At 41.8% G+C, this 13,585-nt stretch overlaps 2 protein-coding genes across 2 annotated transcripts; both read right to left on the reverse strand.

Moving 5' to 3' along the window:
• Nucleotides 1-965: 965 nt before the first annotated feature.
• LOC102702836 lies at nucleotides 966-1,772 on the reverse strand. The gene has a single exon (XM_006651650.3). The coding sequence runs from the start codon at nucleotides 1,716-1,718 to the stop codon at nucleotides 1,200-1,202; it is 519 nt and encodes a 172-aa protein (XP_006651713.2). The 5' UTR covers nucleotides 1,719-1,772; the 3' UTR covers nucleotides 966-1,199.
• A 5,381-nt stretch (nucleotides 1,773-7,153) lies between these two features.
• LOC102703112 lies at nucleotides 7,154-11,591 on the reverse strand. The gene is made up of 9 exons (XM_040522511.1): nucleotides 11,321-11,591; nucleotides 10,821-10,907; nucleotides 10,298-10,699; nucleotides 9,817-9,952; nucleotides 9,544-9,706; nucleotides 9,035-9,163; nucleotides 8,175-8,369; nucleotides 7,874-7,996; nucleotides 7,154-7,797 (listed from the first exon to the last, which is right to left on the reverse strand). The coding sequence occupies exons 1-9, from the start codon at nucleotides 11,574-11,576 to the stop codon at nucleotides 7,696-7,698; spliced, it is 1,593 nt and encodes a 530-aa protein (XP_040378445.1). The 5' UTR covers nucleotides 11,577-11,591; the 3' UTR covers nucleotides 7,154-7,695.
• Between the last annotated feature and the right edge of the window lie 1,994 nt (nucleotides 11,592-13,585).

Here is a 13,585-nt window from a genome sequence, read left to right on the forward strand (position 1 = left end):
ATGTCTATACCCATCGGGTACGAGACATGCAGGTGTTGTGTACCTTTCGTGAGGGTTTGTTCCATTTTTTTTCTCTTTTACACCGTAAGGAAATCACAAGTAACGCTAGCAAAAACTCATTTCAGCAAAGGTTGTTTATTAAAATGAATAAACACAGTGCAACCTAAACCTTAAGCGTAAAACTTAGCTCTAAACCACCCATTATTTACATTACTTTTAAAACGTCACATTTTACGTGGCTTATCCTAATTTAGTCCAATCATGCAGCACAATCACCACAAACCTTTTTGTTTTCTAAGAAAAAAGCATGAGACCCATGTGTCATCCATTCTCCCCTATCCCCTGTGACCATGTCCATCCTTCCTCGTGAAGTTTCTTATCTGACTTTTATAAAGGAACACCTCTATTTTTAGTTTCTTGTTATCTTTATAAGCCAAAATTTTAAATTTTATTCTTAGATTTAGAAGTTAACTTTGGGGGTTTTTTTTTACAGTAGTCTATTTTTTAGTCTTGACTTTTAAATCCTAAGAATACAAATATAAAAATATTATTCATAAATTATTTCTCGTTTGCAAATTCAATCACCCCTAAGATTTTAACTTAGATTATTTATATCTTTTAACTGCTATCACAAAATAGATTATTTGAGTATATTACAATATGGATCTCTCTTATTATCTAAGTTTCACTTCGATCCGATTTTCCTACTTTTGTAATTTGGACCACCTAAAAGAAAATTTAGCCATGTGTAATAGCCTCTCTCCCGATAAATATGTGCATTGCATATAGACCGGTGTACCGAAGCCAAAACATTTAAGATCGTTAATTTGTATTGAAAAAACTGTTTAGGAAGATTCAAACTACTGACAATAACAACGGTGAGTATACCCGGTCTAAAGTAAAATATATAAGTTTAAATCATCAATAATAAAATTTTCTTAAATAATATTTTAATATCAGCCATCTCAAAAACCAGGCAAGACAGAGAAAACTTGTGGATTTTATTCCATGAGAAGGTTATGGAACATTCACATTATCACATATCACCATTCCGAAAATAAATAAATAAATAAATAAAGTGCAGAAACTAGGCTTACACATGACACGTCACACATGTGCCCTCGTGTATACGTTGATGGTTCAGCAATTTGTTGGAGTTTCTGGACGGATCAGCAGCTCGATCGATTTCTGGAGGCGAGCTATACCTCGGCGACGGGGAGCTGCAGGCCGAGGTGGCGGAGCCGGGCGGCGGCGCCGGCGCCGGCGCCGCAGACGGGGAGGTCGGCGAAGTCGGAGACCGGGAGCGCCTCGGAGACGAAGCCCGCCCTGAACTCGACGGTGGCGTCGTCGGGGTGGGCGACGATGGTGTCGATGGAGACCCAGAGGAAGAACTTCTTGGCCTGGATCCCGGAGAGGCCCGTGATGGCGCCGTAGGAGATGCGGCCGCGGATGGCGTCCCCGAAGAAGGCGAGGTGGGAGCCGAACCAGATGTAGCAGCTGCTCTCCAGCCGGATCTCGAACTCCCCCGTCGCGTTCTCGAACGTGTACGACGCGACCGTCTCCGGGATCAGGCCCCGAGGCAAACCGTACTCCGGGAGGAGGTCGTTCGCCACGCCGCGGACCGCCGCGCCGCCTCCGGAGGAGGCCAGCTGCGCCTCCGCGGCCGCGGCCCCCGCGACGACGGCGAGGAGGACGATGGCTAGCGGAGAGGGAGACATGGCCGCCTTGGGGTTTGGGTTTTGTGTTGCCACCTTTTTTTCCCTCTTCGCGTGTGTTTGGATTGGAGTGCTTGCTTGTGTTGGGCTTTCCTTTTAAAATGGAAGAATTAACTATTGTACAATGACTCAAATCAACCCAATCAATCAATGACGGTGGCTTTGTATTATTTTTTTATCTAGTGCATCTTGTATAAGAGAAAAAAAATAATAACATATATTAGGGATAAAGGGATCTTGTTATTTGATTTTAGGGGTAAAATGGTCATAAAAAAGTATGGAGGTACCGGTTATCTTTTGGCTTTGAGTTTATGTTATAACCTAAAATTTGATTATTTAGTCTTAAATTTTAAGTTGATTTTGAGATTTTTTTTATCAAAGTTTATTTTTTAGATTTGATTTTTTTGATTATTACGGACACATATATATAAATTTTATTTATAAATTGATTTTCGTAAATATATATTTTTTCTAAACACCTAAATATGACCTCGATAGTGTAAAACCAATGATTAATCTGTTAAGCTTCGCTTTGGACTGTCGAGTGTCGGTTAGAGCGGGTAAATAGCATGCTATAAGTCAGCTATAAACATATTTTAAAGAGATAAAAAAAAGATATGTGAGCTACTAATTTATAGCACACGGACTCTAAAATAGAGTGTGTATATGACATGTGGAACCATGTTATGTAACTATTGTATGAATTGAATATTAGATTGACTATAAATAAATTGGAGCCAACATTTTATTCTTCCCATTCATTCATATGAGTGTAATACTCTTCAGATCGATCTCAACTTCCCGTAATGATGCACCAGACATGCATGGAACGGAAGAATAATTGATTTGAAGCATTAGAGGCGACGGCGATGAATAGCCGAATTGGTTGGCTTTAATTTGCTCGCCCAATTAATCCCCGTGGGCTTAAATTAACGCAGACACTGACAGTCACCTGCCGAATTGAAGCAGCTGCGTATATTTATGTATGACAAAGAGTTTTTCCTCCTTTGAGGGTAGTCTGAGAAAGTTTTATACCCACGAAAATATCCCCTCTTTTGTGCATATTATCTAATTAATAAAAATCGACAATATATAATAACATGTGCTTGATGTATCACTTCATAAGTTCAAATATAATTACTATAAATTGCAAAAAGAAACAAATATTACTGTGAATATGTTTATATTATTCAGATGTTATTTTTTTATTACAACTCATAGAGGTTGAATTTAAACATGCATGCTTATAGGATGATATATCATACTTGTCAAAATTGTTAAGAATTTTAATATTAAATTTCACAAAATTATCACAAAGATTTAAGGTATTATATGAGCATCAACTTTATAAAAAAATATAGATTTAAGATGAATTATCGCAAAGCTACATGTTTAAAAATCAAGTTATCATAAAAACTACATATTTTAGAGTTAAAACCCTACCACAATTGTTTTTCTTGATTTCTAAACACAGTAGAACTTGTGATTAAATTGATGCTAAATCCATATCTTTATAATAATCTAATTATAAAATCTGTAGATTTGTGATACTTTACCTTAGTTTTATAATAAAGCCAATGCTAAATCTACAGCTTTGTCAAATTCACTTAATTTCTAAAATTATTAGACGATATTAGAGAAAATAAAATACAAGTGGGCATCTCATCTTAGAACGTTTAGGGCTGTTTGGGACAAAGGGCTTAGCCCCTTGTCCCATCGGATGTTTAGACACTTGTTATAAATAGTAAATGTAGACTATTAATAAAACTCATCCATAATCTTAGACTAATTCGTGAGACGAATCTATTGAGCCTAATTAATCCATGATTAGCCTATGTGATGCTACAGTAAATATGCTCTACTTATGGATTAATTAGGCATAAAAAATCGTCTCGTGGATTAGCACTCATTTATGAAATTAGTTTTTTTTATTAATCTATGTTTAATACTTTAAATTAGTGTCCAAACACCCAATGTGACATGGGACTAAAAAGTTTAGTCTCATCTAAACACCTCCTTTTTCTCGAACGCGCAAAAGATTTGCACGTCAATATATTAGCAGGAAAGAGTTTGAAACACAGACGCTCTAGGCTAGACAGGCCATTGGTGAGGACCCGGAATAGAAACGCTGGCCGGGCCCGGCGAACAACTAGCTAGAGAGGGAACTAGTGAAAGGACTACCTCCTACTAGACAAAAAGGGGGGCACACATCCACTCTACACTACACTCCCAAAAGATCTCCAAAGGAAGCAACGCCTGCTGACGACCAGAGCTGGCCTTTCGAGCGGACAGACTCTAGCATCTCTTGTACGGAAGACAGCACAGAGTCGTAGACCCTGCGGTTGCGTTCCTTTCACAGCTGCCAGGAGATGAGGAGGACTAGTGAGTCGAAACTAGCTCTCGAAGACTTAGGCAAGGACGCTCTCGAGCTAGGCCACCAGTCAAGAAGATAAACGTCGCGAGGGGAGGAGAGGGACGCCCATCCCACTGGTGCCAACGTCAGGCGCCAGACTTGCCTGACGAACACATAACCAAGGAAAATGTAGTTCACTGATTCCGGGTCCTAACACCCATTCCCTACACGCATGTCTCTATCCTCTAGCTACCTGGCATTCTGGCAACGTATAATTGTGCGGTGCCATTGTGTGTGTGCGCGTCGTGCAGCGGGCAGGGTGGTCGCCAACGATAGTATTGCAGGACCGCGTATTGAGAGATCACCCTCCCCTCCCCGATTAATTGGTCGCGGAGAGGATTTGTGATTTGGATGTCGGTCTGCCGTGTACGGTGTACCGATCATAGATTCATAGATGCATGACCTCGAGTTACTGATTAAGGTCGATTGATCCATGATCACTCGCATGCCCAATCCACGATCGATGCGTGCACGCCGGAGTTGAGGTCGATCCGCTCGCTAAAATGATCTACTGCCTACTTATGGCATTGTGTGCATTTGTTATATATATACTCCCTTAATTTCATATTATAAGATTTTTTAGATTTGTATAAATTAATCCACGTATCAATGTATATGTTTATACATGTATCTAGATTTTTTTAAGTACATATATGAATCTAGTGAATGTCAGAAAGTCCTATAATGTGGAACGGAGGAAATATTTTGTTTCATGTCATTCAAGATTGCTGAGAAGTAGTGGTCCATTCCACTCGGTCATTCATCTTAGGTGGTATTTAGATTGGAAAAATTTTTGGGAGAAATGTCACGTCAAATGTTTGATCGGATGTCGAAAGGGGTTTTTAGACACGAATGAAAAAACGAATTTCACGACTAGCCTAGAAACAGCGAGACGAATCTTTTGAGACTAATTAATCCGTCATTAGCACATGTTGGTTACTGTAGCACTTATGGCTAATCATGGGCTAATTAGGCTCAAAAGATTCATCTCAGGATTTCTTTCATAACTGTGCAATTAGTTTTTTAGTTTATCTATGTTTAATGCTTTATTTAGGTGTCCAAAAATTCAATGTGATGTTTTTGGAAAAAAATTTTGGGAACTAAACAAGGCATTAGAGAATCTCCAATGACATCTTCATCCAGCTCTCCAAGTCAAAAAATTTAGCAAATGCATCAAAAGCAGTATTCTAATATGGTATCTTACTCTCCAAGACACCTGGCTTACTATCCTAGCCAAGGCCTCGTTCAGCTAGATTGATAAGTTAACTTATCACCCTCGTTTTCCACGCGCAAGCTTCCCGAAATGTTAAACGGTGTATATTTTACAAAAAATTTCTATAAGAAAGTTATTTTAAAATATCATATTTATCTATTTATATTTTTTAACAATTAATATTAATTCATTATATACTAATATATTACTATGTTTTTCGTGCCGGGGGTAAGTTAACTTACACCCCCATGCCGAACACGGCCCAAGTCGTTTACCATCCTTGGCTAGCTCTACCCTTCAACTACTCCCTATTCTCTTGTGCTTCTATCTCCCACCCACGTAACAAAGTAGAGTAGCAAGAGGTTGGCAAGCGTGAAGGTATAACTATAAATCTTAAGTTGGTGCTGACGGAAGAGGGAATCATAGGGATAGCCTTAGTCCGCGGGGTTAGATCTGGCAACGGTGTGGAGGTTGTACCAACCCACAAGCGTGTGGTACATGGAGGACCTAGCTGCCCTTCCTCTCCACCAAGATCCCGCTATGTCGTATGGTCATCGTCGTTGCCTCAATTTACTGCTTGTTCATCATCTACCATCGATGCACTAACTCGATCTAGATGGAACTTATGGCCTCCCAACATCGCCATTGTCAACCGTCGCATGCTTCCACCTTGACGATCGAGTCGGAAACACTACCAAGGACGGAGGCCATGCCTCCGAGCACCATCGTCTGCCCACCCCTATCTCCTCCTCATCCTCTCCCATCACCAGCTATCAACACCAAAGACTTCAAGGTTGAGGCATAGTGTCATCAATCACCGCCAAACCAAGCACCTATCACCACGTTCCCTAGCTCGACGCCTCGACCACCTCATGCCGAGCTTCATCGCATCCTTTCCAATGCCACTACTACTCCAAATGCCATCTGCCCCACCCAAACATCTTCAGCTAAAGAAGAGACAATGGCGGTGGCGGTGGCAGCTGCAGCCAAGAGCTCGTCGAGGAAGGCGGCATGTTAAGGACGAGTGGATCAACGTGGTCAAGGTGTGGTTGCTAATTACTCCCTCCGTCCCTAAATGTTCGACGCCGTTGATTTTTTTATACATTTTTGACCGTTCGGTCTTATTCAATTTTTAAAAAATATGTAAAGTTACATATAGCATAAAAGTATACTTAACAATAAATAAAATGATACAAAAATAATTAGTAATTATGTAAATTTTTTGAATAAGACGAATGGTCAAACGTATATTAAAAAATCAACGACGTCAAATATTTAGGGACAGAGATAGTAATTGGTTAGTGTTGGATCTCTCTATCTGGCATGATGGCGAGTAAAGAGAAGGGAGAAGAGCGGGAGAATGATGGATGATGCATTTACCTAGCCAGCTGTTGTGATAAAGAGGGTGGGATATGATGAGTCCATTGAAGTGCAAAGCAAAATTTGAATAACCAAGTGTGCTGTAGAGTAAGCCAAATGGATAACGAACAATTGGATCATGACATCTAATATTAGGAAAAACCGTTACATATGATCTTTTATGCCCGCTTGAATATGAACAAGCCACCCTCGATTGAAATTGACTATGCCATTTCACAGGCCGATTGAGCTAAGAAAAAGCCAGGCCCAAGAAGTAAGTTAAGAAAGCTTCTGAGGCCTAAAATTTTGGGCGGACCCCCCAATAGATTAGTTACGGAACTAGCATCATACGGAAGACTACAAAATTTAAAATTTAAGTGTACGAATTGAACGGTTGGAACATGGTTATTTACGATCTGAACTCTCCTGAGATTATTATCCAAAATATATCCTAAAATATTCTCTCCTTTATTGCAACGTTTCCGGTCTAGGATTAGGGAGTTTTTGCAGCACAAATACTATTTTAACATCATTTATACTGCACACGATCATGCGTACCCATAGTTTATTTTCCTTTCTGAGGTGGGAACCACTTTTTTCATGTGAGGTAATACAGTGCTCCCAGATTCATATTCTACACTATTGATGTATAACTGAAACAACGGATATTCACCATAAATCCTGCACAAGTTCGAAGTACACCTAAACCTACTCTTTCAAAGGGAAATTAGTGATATTTACTAAAAATCTAGAATCATGATTAGCAACAGCAGAGGCCAGTGGAGCTCATGCAATGATATACAGATTTACATGTGACACTGCCTCTGTCCATGTTACTTGCGTGCAATTCCACGTGCTCAGATGATGGCACTTCTACACAGGGACTAAAAATTCCATTATGGTTTCTGGTGGTCAGAAACCGCAACGTGCCTTCGCTAATTTGGCTACCTCACAGTAACCAAATTTTGGTTAGCTTGTTATAGTAAGCTCCAAGTTCAGGCCCCATGTGTCATCAGTGGCTTATATTTTGTGTAATCTATCCCGTTCAACCTAACACAGCACAAGATCTGCTCAGGCAATTCTTCAGCTTTATTTCCCTACATAAGGAAAACAATAGATTAGTCCATATGTTATAGCAAAGAAAAAGGTTGTGGTCACTGTTATAACGCATACCTGAATGGTTAGACCAACATCTAGCATGCATATTTTTAGCCTGTCCAAAAATGTTTCGAAACCTTTCCTTGAGATGTAGCTAAACCTATGCATGTCAATGTCAATTTCAAAGTAGTTGTCACCCTGCAAAGACATAAGATGCAAACATTGCTTGAGGAAGTCATAAAGTTAAAGTAATAAAAGATCAAAAGGTGGTTATGATGAGAACATCGCATCTACATCTCTAACAGTGACTAGCTGATTTATGTGGATGCATGTGACAAAAGTACATTATTTTGTAAAAAAAAAAAAAAAAACTGACCAGGTAAAACTCGTGCTGAGGTCTAGAAAGCACTGGCTTCTCATTGTATGCATGCATTAGCTTCCTCTCTGCTGCACTTAACGGAAGGTCCTCCAGATTTGCCACCCGGCCAAGAATCTTCAGCCGTTCTCGAAATGGTATGGTTGTTTCCATCGGAAATGCTTTCACCTTTTCTACATGATCATCAACTAATTTCTGTTTCAAAAGGAAAAAAGTTACAGAATTGTGGTCAGCACAGGAACTTTGACTGTGTTCAGACAGTAATAAAGCAAATAAACGTGGAGAGAAACAAAGGTGACTACTGAAAGATCATGCTCTTCACCACGGGTCACATAGAATTTACTAATAATGCTAGTTAACCAAGGCCAATTGTGAAAACCAATTCATCTCCTAGCTAGACTTCTAGAGTTCTAATGAAACCACATGTTGACCCTCCTACCGTTTTGCATTAGTCAGAAATTGACTATAATATACCTAAAACATTCGCCTTTGATCTTTGACATACAAGGTCTTTTAACTATATCCCACCCTATCGTCAAGTGACTCCTAGGACCCTGGAAGTGCTTTGCTTATGTTACCAGGCCAGTATTTCCACTTTTCCAGCATTAAATCAAGTATAAACTTCCAATTTTGCTCACTTCAGAAAAATGAAGCTGGTTTGTGTGTGTCATTTTGAAACTTTTAGGGCGCACATAAAATGGATAGGAAAATGCTCATTTTCAACAATCAGCATATAGTGACAGTTCTTCCCAATAAACAGCGCAAAAAAGGTATATATAGCATCAGATTTGCCATTATCACTATAAAAAAGGAAGTACTAGCACATAAAGAATATGTGATTATAACCATCAAAATCTTACTCTGATATTCTCTATAAATGATGGGGGCAGTTCTTTTGAGTAAGCATCGGAGAGCCTAAAATACAAAACAAAGCTCATCCCTTCTCCATCGATTTCATTTTGGAATAATGAGGCAGGATATAGTGGAACCTGAGAGAAACACATACAAAACGACATCAAACCACTGAATGATGAGGCACAACTGGTTAACAAGAAACTCAAATCCAGCTGTAATATTCAGGATTTTATGAACTTGATCCTACGACAATGTCATAGAAAAAAATATTCTGCCTGCATACAGTCTAGTGGCTCCCTGATCCTTTATAGTGTTCTCCATATCTTGAAATCTATACTCTTCTAAAAGGCAATGGTGGTGGCAGTGAATTTGTCACCCATCAACTAATAAGGTTAATGTACCTGTAGTCTTAGAAGTGATCAATGGATGATATTACACTAATAAGGTTAATGTGCCTGTACAACCTTACCAGCACTGAAAAACATCTCAAAACTCTAAAATTGAGGCAACTAACCTGTACATTGACCACCAAAAGAGGTGGGAGTTTACTGGAGATTTGAATATCAGGAAGTTGAACATATCGGGATATATGGTTGAGTTTTTGCGGTGACAAGTATACATCAACTCCAAATGGGTAGTACGCTGCATAATTTGGAGCGAGCTCTTTCTTTTTATCCCTGAAAATTTTTAGTTCAAAGTCAGATCAGTTGCTTTCCAAAAACATTCGGAACTTCTAAAGAAACATGATGATAATATGCTTGAAACAAATCCTGAGGACAATGATTACCTAAAATAGTTTGACCCACGGACTCGGAAAGTACCAGGATCAATATGAGACCAGCTGTTCAGTATTTTCTTTTCAAGTAAGCATAACTGAACTTGAGAACCTGCTAGAGGCCTTTCAAGGAAATCCTTTGTAGACACTGAACAAAAGAGAAGAACCGATATTACTTTTAGTTTTTCTTAAGCCAAAATTTAATATTTTGTATATTGTATATAAATCCAGAAAAAATTCAAAGGACCAAACTGCACTAACATGTGAATATTAACATTTTTTTTCTTACACTTTTATCTCATGCATTAATGTATGCCCATAAGCCCACTGCATTCAAACTTTAAACTTTAAAGACAGAACATAGTAAAAAGAACATCATGTCTCCCAACTCACTGATTGATAATTTTAATTGTCAAGCACTGTAAAATTGAGGATCATCAAGATGGAAAGAGTCTGGAAGAAAGTGTAATTGAGCATATGAAGAAATGCTTACATAGCGTGGAAGAAGGATGAGCTTCTCCAGACCTCTTCTTGAATGAGAGCTTCAAGGAGGGCATCTTCATGGAATGAGTTGGGCTTGTGGAAAGAGGTCTCTTCTTCTCGTTTACACCAACAGCGGAGGCAATACAAGGTAAACAGTTGTGTGGCAGGAGGCCACAATCGTCCAGTATCCTTCCTCCACCATGTGCGCTATCATCAGCTGAAACACTCGCCACATCCTCATGGCTCACAGACGACCTCACCCCATTCTCCAAATTCCCCCTTGACAGCTCGCTGGACCTTGGCTTTCTGTAGTGCTGCTCAGATGAATGCGCACTTCCGTTGAAGCTCCCGCCATTGGCATCCCTCGTGCTCAATGCCGCATCGTTCTCATACCCATTCAGTGAAAAAGCATCTGCAGAGTCAACAACAGCTCAAAGGTTCAACGATCTTCAAGCGAGCCACAGCGGGAGGCCTGGAGGTACACTACCCTACATCCTAGTATCCTAGTGCATTGTGGGCGCATCACACGTTACCATCTTGCACGCTGTGGAAATCGTCCTCCCCGTCCGACTCGCTCATGGCAAACGAGTCGTACCATGCCTCCTCAATGCTCCCGGAAACTGCAGCAAGAAAGTTGCCAAATCTGCGTCAGGTCAAACCGGAGCAGCAATGGCGAAGTACAATGCAATGCTACGCACATTCCACATTCAATGGCGCGGAAAACAATAATTGTGCCATCCCCCCTAGAAGACTAATCGCAACGCCCACCGATCGTCCCACGCTAGTAGAACAAGGTAAAACTCGCGCGCCGAAGCAATTAAAAATGTTGATCGCTTGTCGGTAGATGCGCACGACGGCCTCGCGAACGCCGTAGTTTAATTGCGCGGATGGCGCAATCTCACGCAGCAACGAATGGTCCCCAAGGATCAAATATAATTCCCCAAACAAGCATAGGCAAAAGGAATCGGGAGAAAAGCAACCCGCCCACCCACCCAATCCAACCCAACCCAAACCAGACGAAACCCAAGCCCACCTTGGAAGGCGGGGTTGCTGTAGGTCCGGTGATCCCCGGCACCGGACGAGGCGGCGAGCGGCGGCGGGGGGGAGCCGGGGGGCACGTCGCCCTCCTGGATGGTCTCCATCGACGCGGCGCGGGACGGCGCCTTCCTCCTCCCCGCCTTCCCCCTCCGCCTCCGCCTCCTCGCCCCGCCCGCCCGCGCCGCCTCCCCAGACCGCGGCGTGTGGGGCTTCCCCACGCACGCGCTCGGCCTCGACACGCACGTCCCCATCCCTCCCCCGCCCCGCCCCGCCTCGAGATCGGTCCGGCCCGGGGCCCGGCCGAGCAGGACCAGGACGAGGGGAAGGCCCCCGGTCGGCGGCGGCGGGCGGCGGCGTGAGATTTCCAAGGTGAGGGTGGGGGAGGCGCAAACAGCGTGGCGGAGGCGGGGGTGGCGGTGGCGGTGCGGCGCGGCGCGTTGGCTTTTTGTTGGGTTCTCTTCTCTCCCACACGAGTGGGTCGGGTGGGTGGGTGGTGGTGGTGGAGGTGGACGCGGTGTATGGTGGGCGACGAGCTCGGCTCGGCTCGGCTCGTGTTTGTGACTTTCGGGTGGGGGTGGGGGGCCCGCGCTTTTCTGGTTGGCGGACCTGTGACTTGTTCTGCGTCGTCGTCTCGTGTCATGTCCGAATGCGAGAGATTGGCTTACGCGGTTAACTTCCCTCGTTTCACCGTCCGTCCTAGCTGGGTATTTTTGCTTTTATATTCAGTGTTTCAATATAATTTTACATAATTGTTATATTAGAGTTTCTAGAGGTAGGATAAATGTATTGGGAGTATATAAAATTAAGAATAATTGCTTTGAGATTTATAATAATATGGAGGGCATTCTAGTCTTTTTTTTGTTTTTATTGCTACGTATGGGATAGCGAAAAATAAAATAATTTTAAGAGAGTGAGAGTAAGCATGTTTAAGTTGGGTCCGATGAGACCTCACCGACCATTCAATGGACCGGCCCTGAATTAGATATCGAAGCAAAAGGTTTATAAGAAGCTCAGAGAAGTTTTAAAAATAACCAAAAAAACTCAGCCATGTGGTCGGGATCGAGCTTTGTTTTTCTTTAAAAGCATCTCCAACAAAGTTGTCAAATGATTCCCTAAGCTAAAATTTGGCAACTTAGACTAAAATTTGTCCTCCAACAGACTGGTCAACTTAATGGCCAAGACATCTAGCTAGCCAAACTACTCCTGTCACTGGTCAAATTTGGCCAGCCAAAATACACTTGTCAAACGTGGGCCTCACGTATAGGCCCACAAATAGTACTAGTACTACTATACTACTACAGCAAGAACAGCACGCCTAACGTCGCCGAGGAACGCCGTCGGGGGGACGCCGCCGGCTCACCGCCTCTGCGCCCAGATCCAGGGCCGCCGGCTCGCCGCTTCCGCGTCGGCGCCGGGCCTCGCCACCACACCGCCCGGCCTTCCCGCGCTGCCCAGTCTCCCTGCGCCATGCCATCGCCTCCGCCGCCGCTTGCCTCTACCGCCTCTGCCATCTGTCTCTACCGCCTTTCAGTTGGAGAGAGAAAGAGAAAAAAGAGAGGGAGAGAAAGAGATTGAGAAAGAGGGAGAGAAAAAAACAAAGAAGAGGATGAAATATGGGGCCCAGCTGTCATAGACTCGAAATAGAGAGGGTGGACAGAGAGACCGTTAGAGAAAAAAAAATTAATTTGGAAAGCGATCAAATAGGCATTTGGAGAGTCCAATTTATACTGTCTTGTTGGAGATGCTCTAACTATCGAGCTTAGGGTAGGCTGAAGCCTAGTTCTTCTGCCAGGCTTTTTCTATTCCCATTCGGATGTTTGAACAGTCATTCAGCAGAGATTATCGGTAGTAAAAGCATCGTAGATGCTCAACAAAATCTTTGACCACACTCCATACCGTTCTTTTGGGCTTATTCAAGGGAGCTATTTTCTCATTTCCTGTAAACACACTTTCTAACAAGTTTAATGGAATTTTTTTGCAACTTTCTATATACTTTTTCCTAAAATTAAATAGTTCTCAAGTTTATAACAGTTTATACGCCATCCGCTCCATGTTATAAGACGTCGTAGTCATACTTAGATTCATACAGGAATCAATAAAATATACTTTATATACATATATATATATATATATGTCTCAATTTATTATTATAAAGATAAATTTTTGTTTTTTAATCACTAATAACACGTATATAAAATTTTTATCAATAAATTATTTTTTATAAATACATCGTTTAACTTTTTCTTGGATAAATCCATAC

The sequence above is a fragment of the Oryza brachyantha genome, chromosome 3 (assembly GCF_000231095.2).
Source record: "Oryza brachyantha chromosome 3, ObraRS2, whole genome shotgun sequence".
Lineage (NCBI taxonomy): Eukaryota > Viridiplantae > Streptophyta > Magnoliopsida > Poales > Poaceae > Oryza > Oryza brachyantha.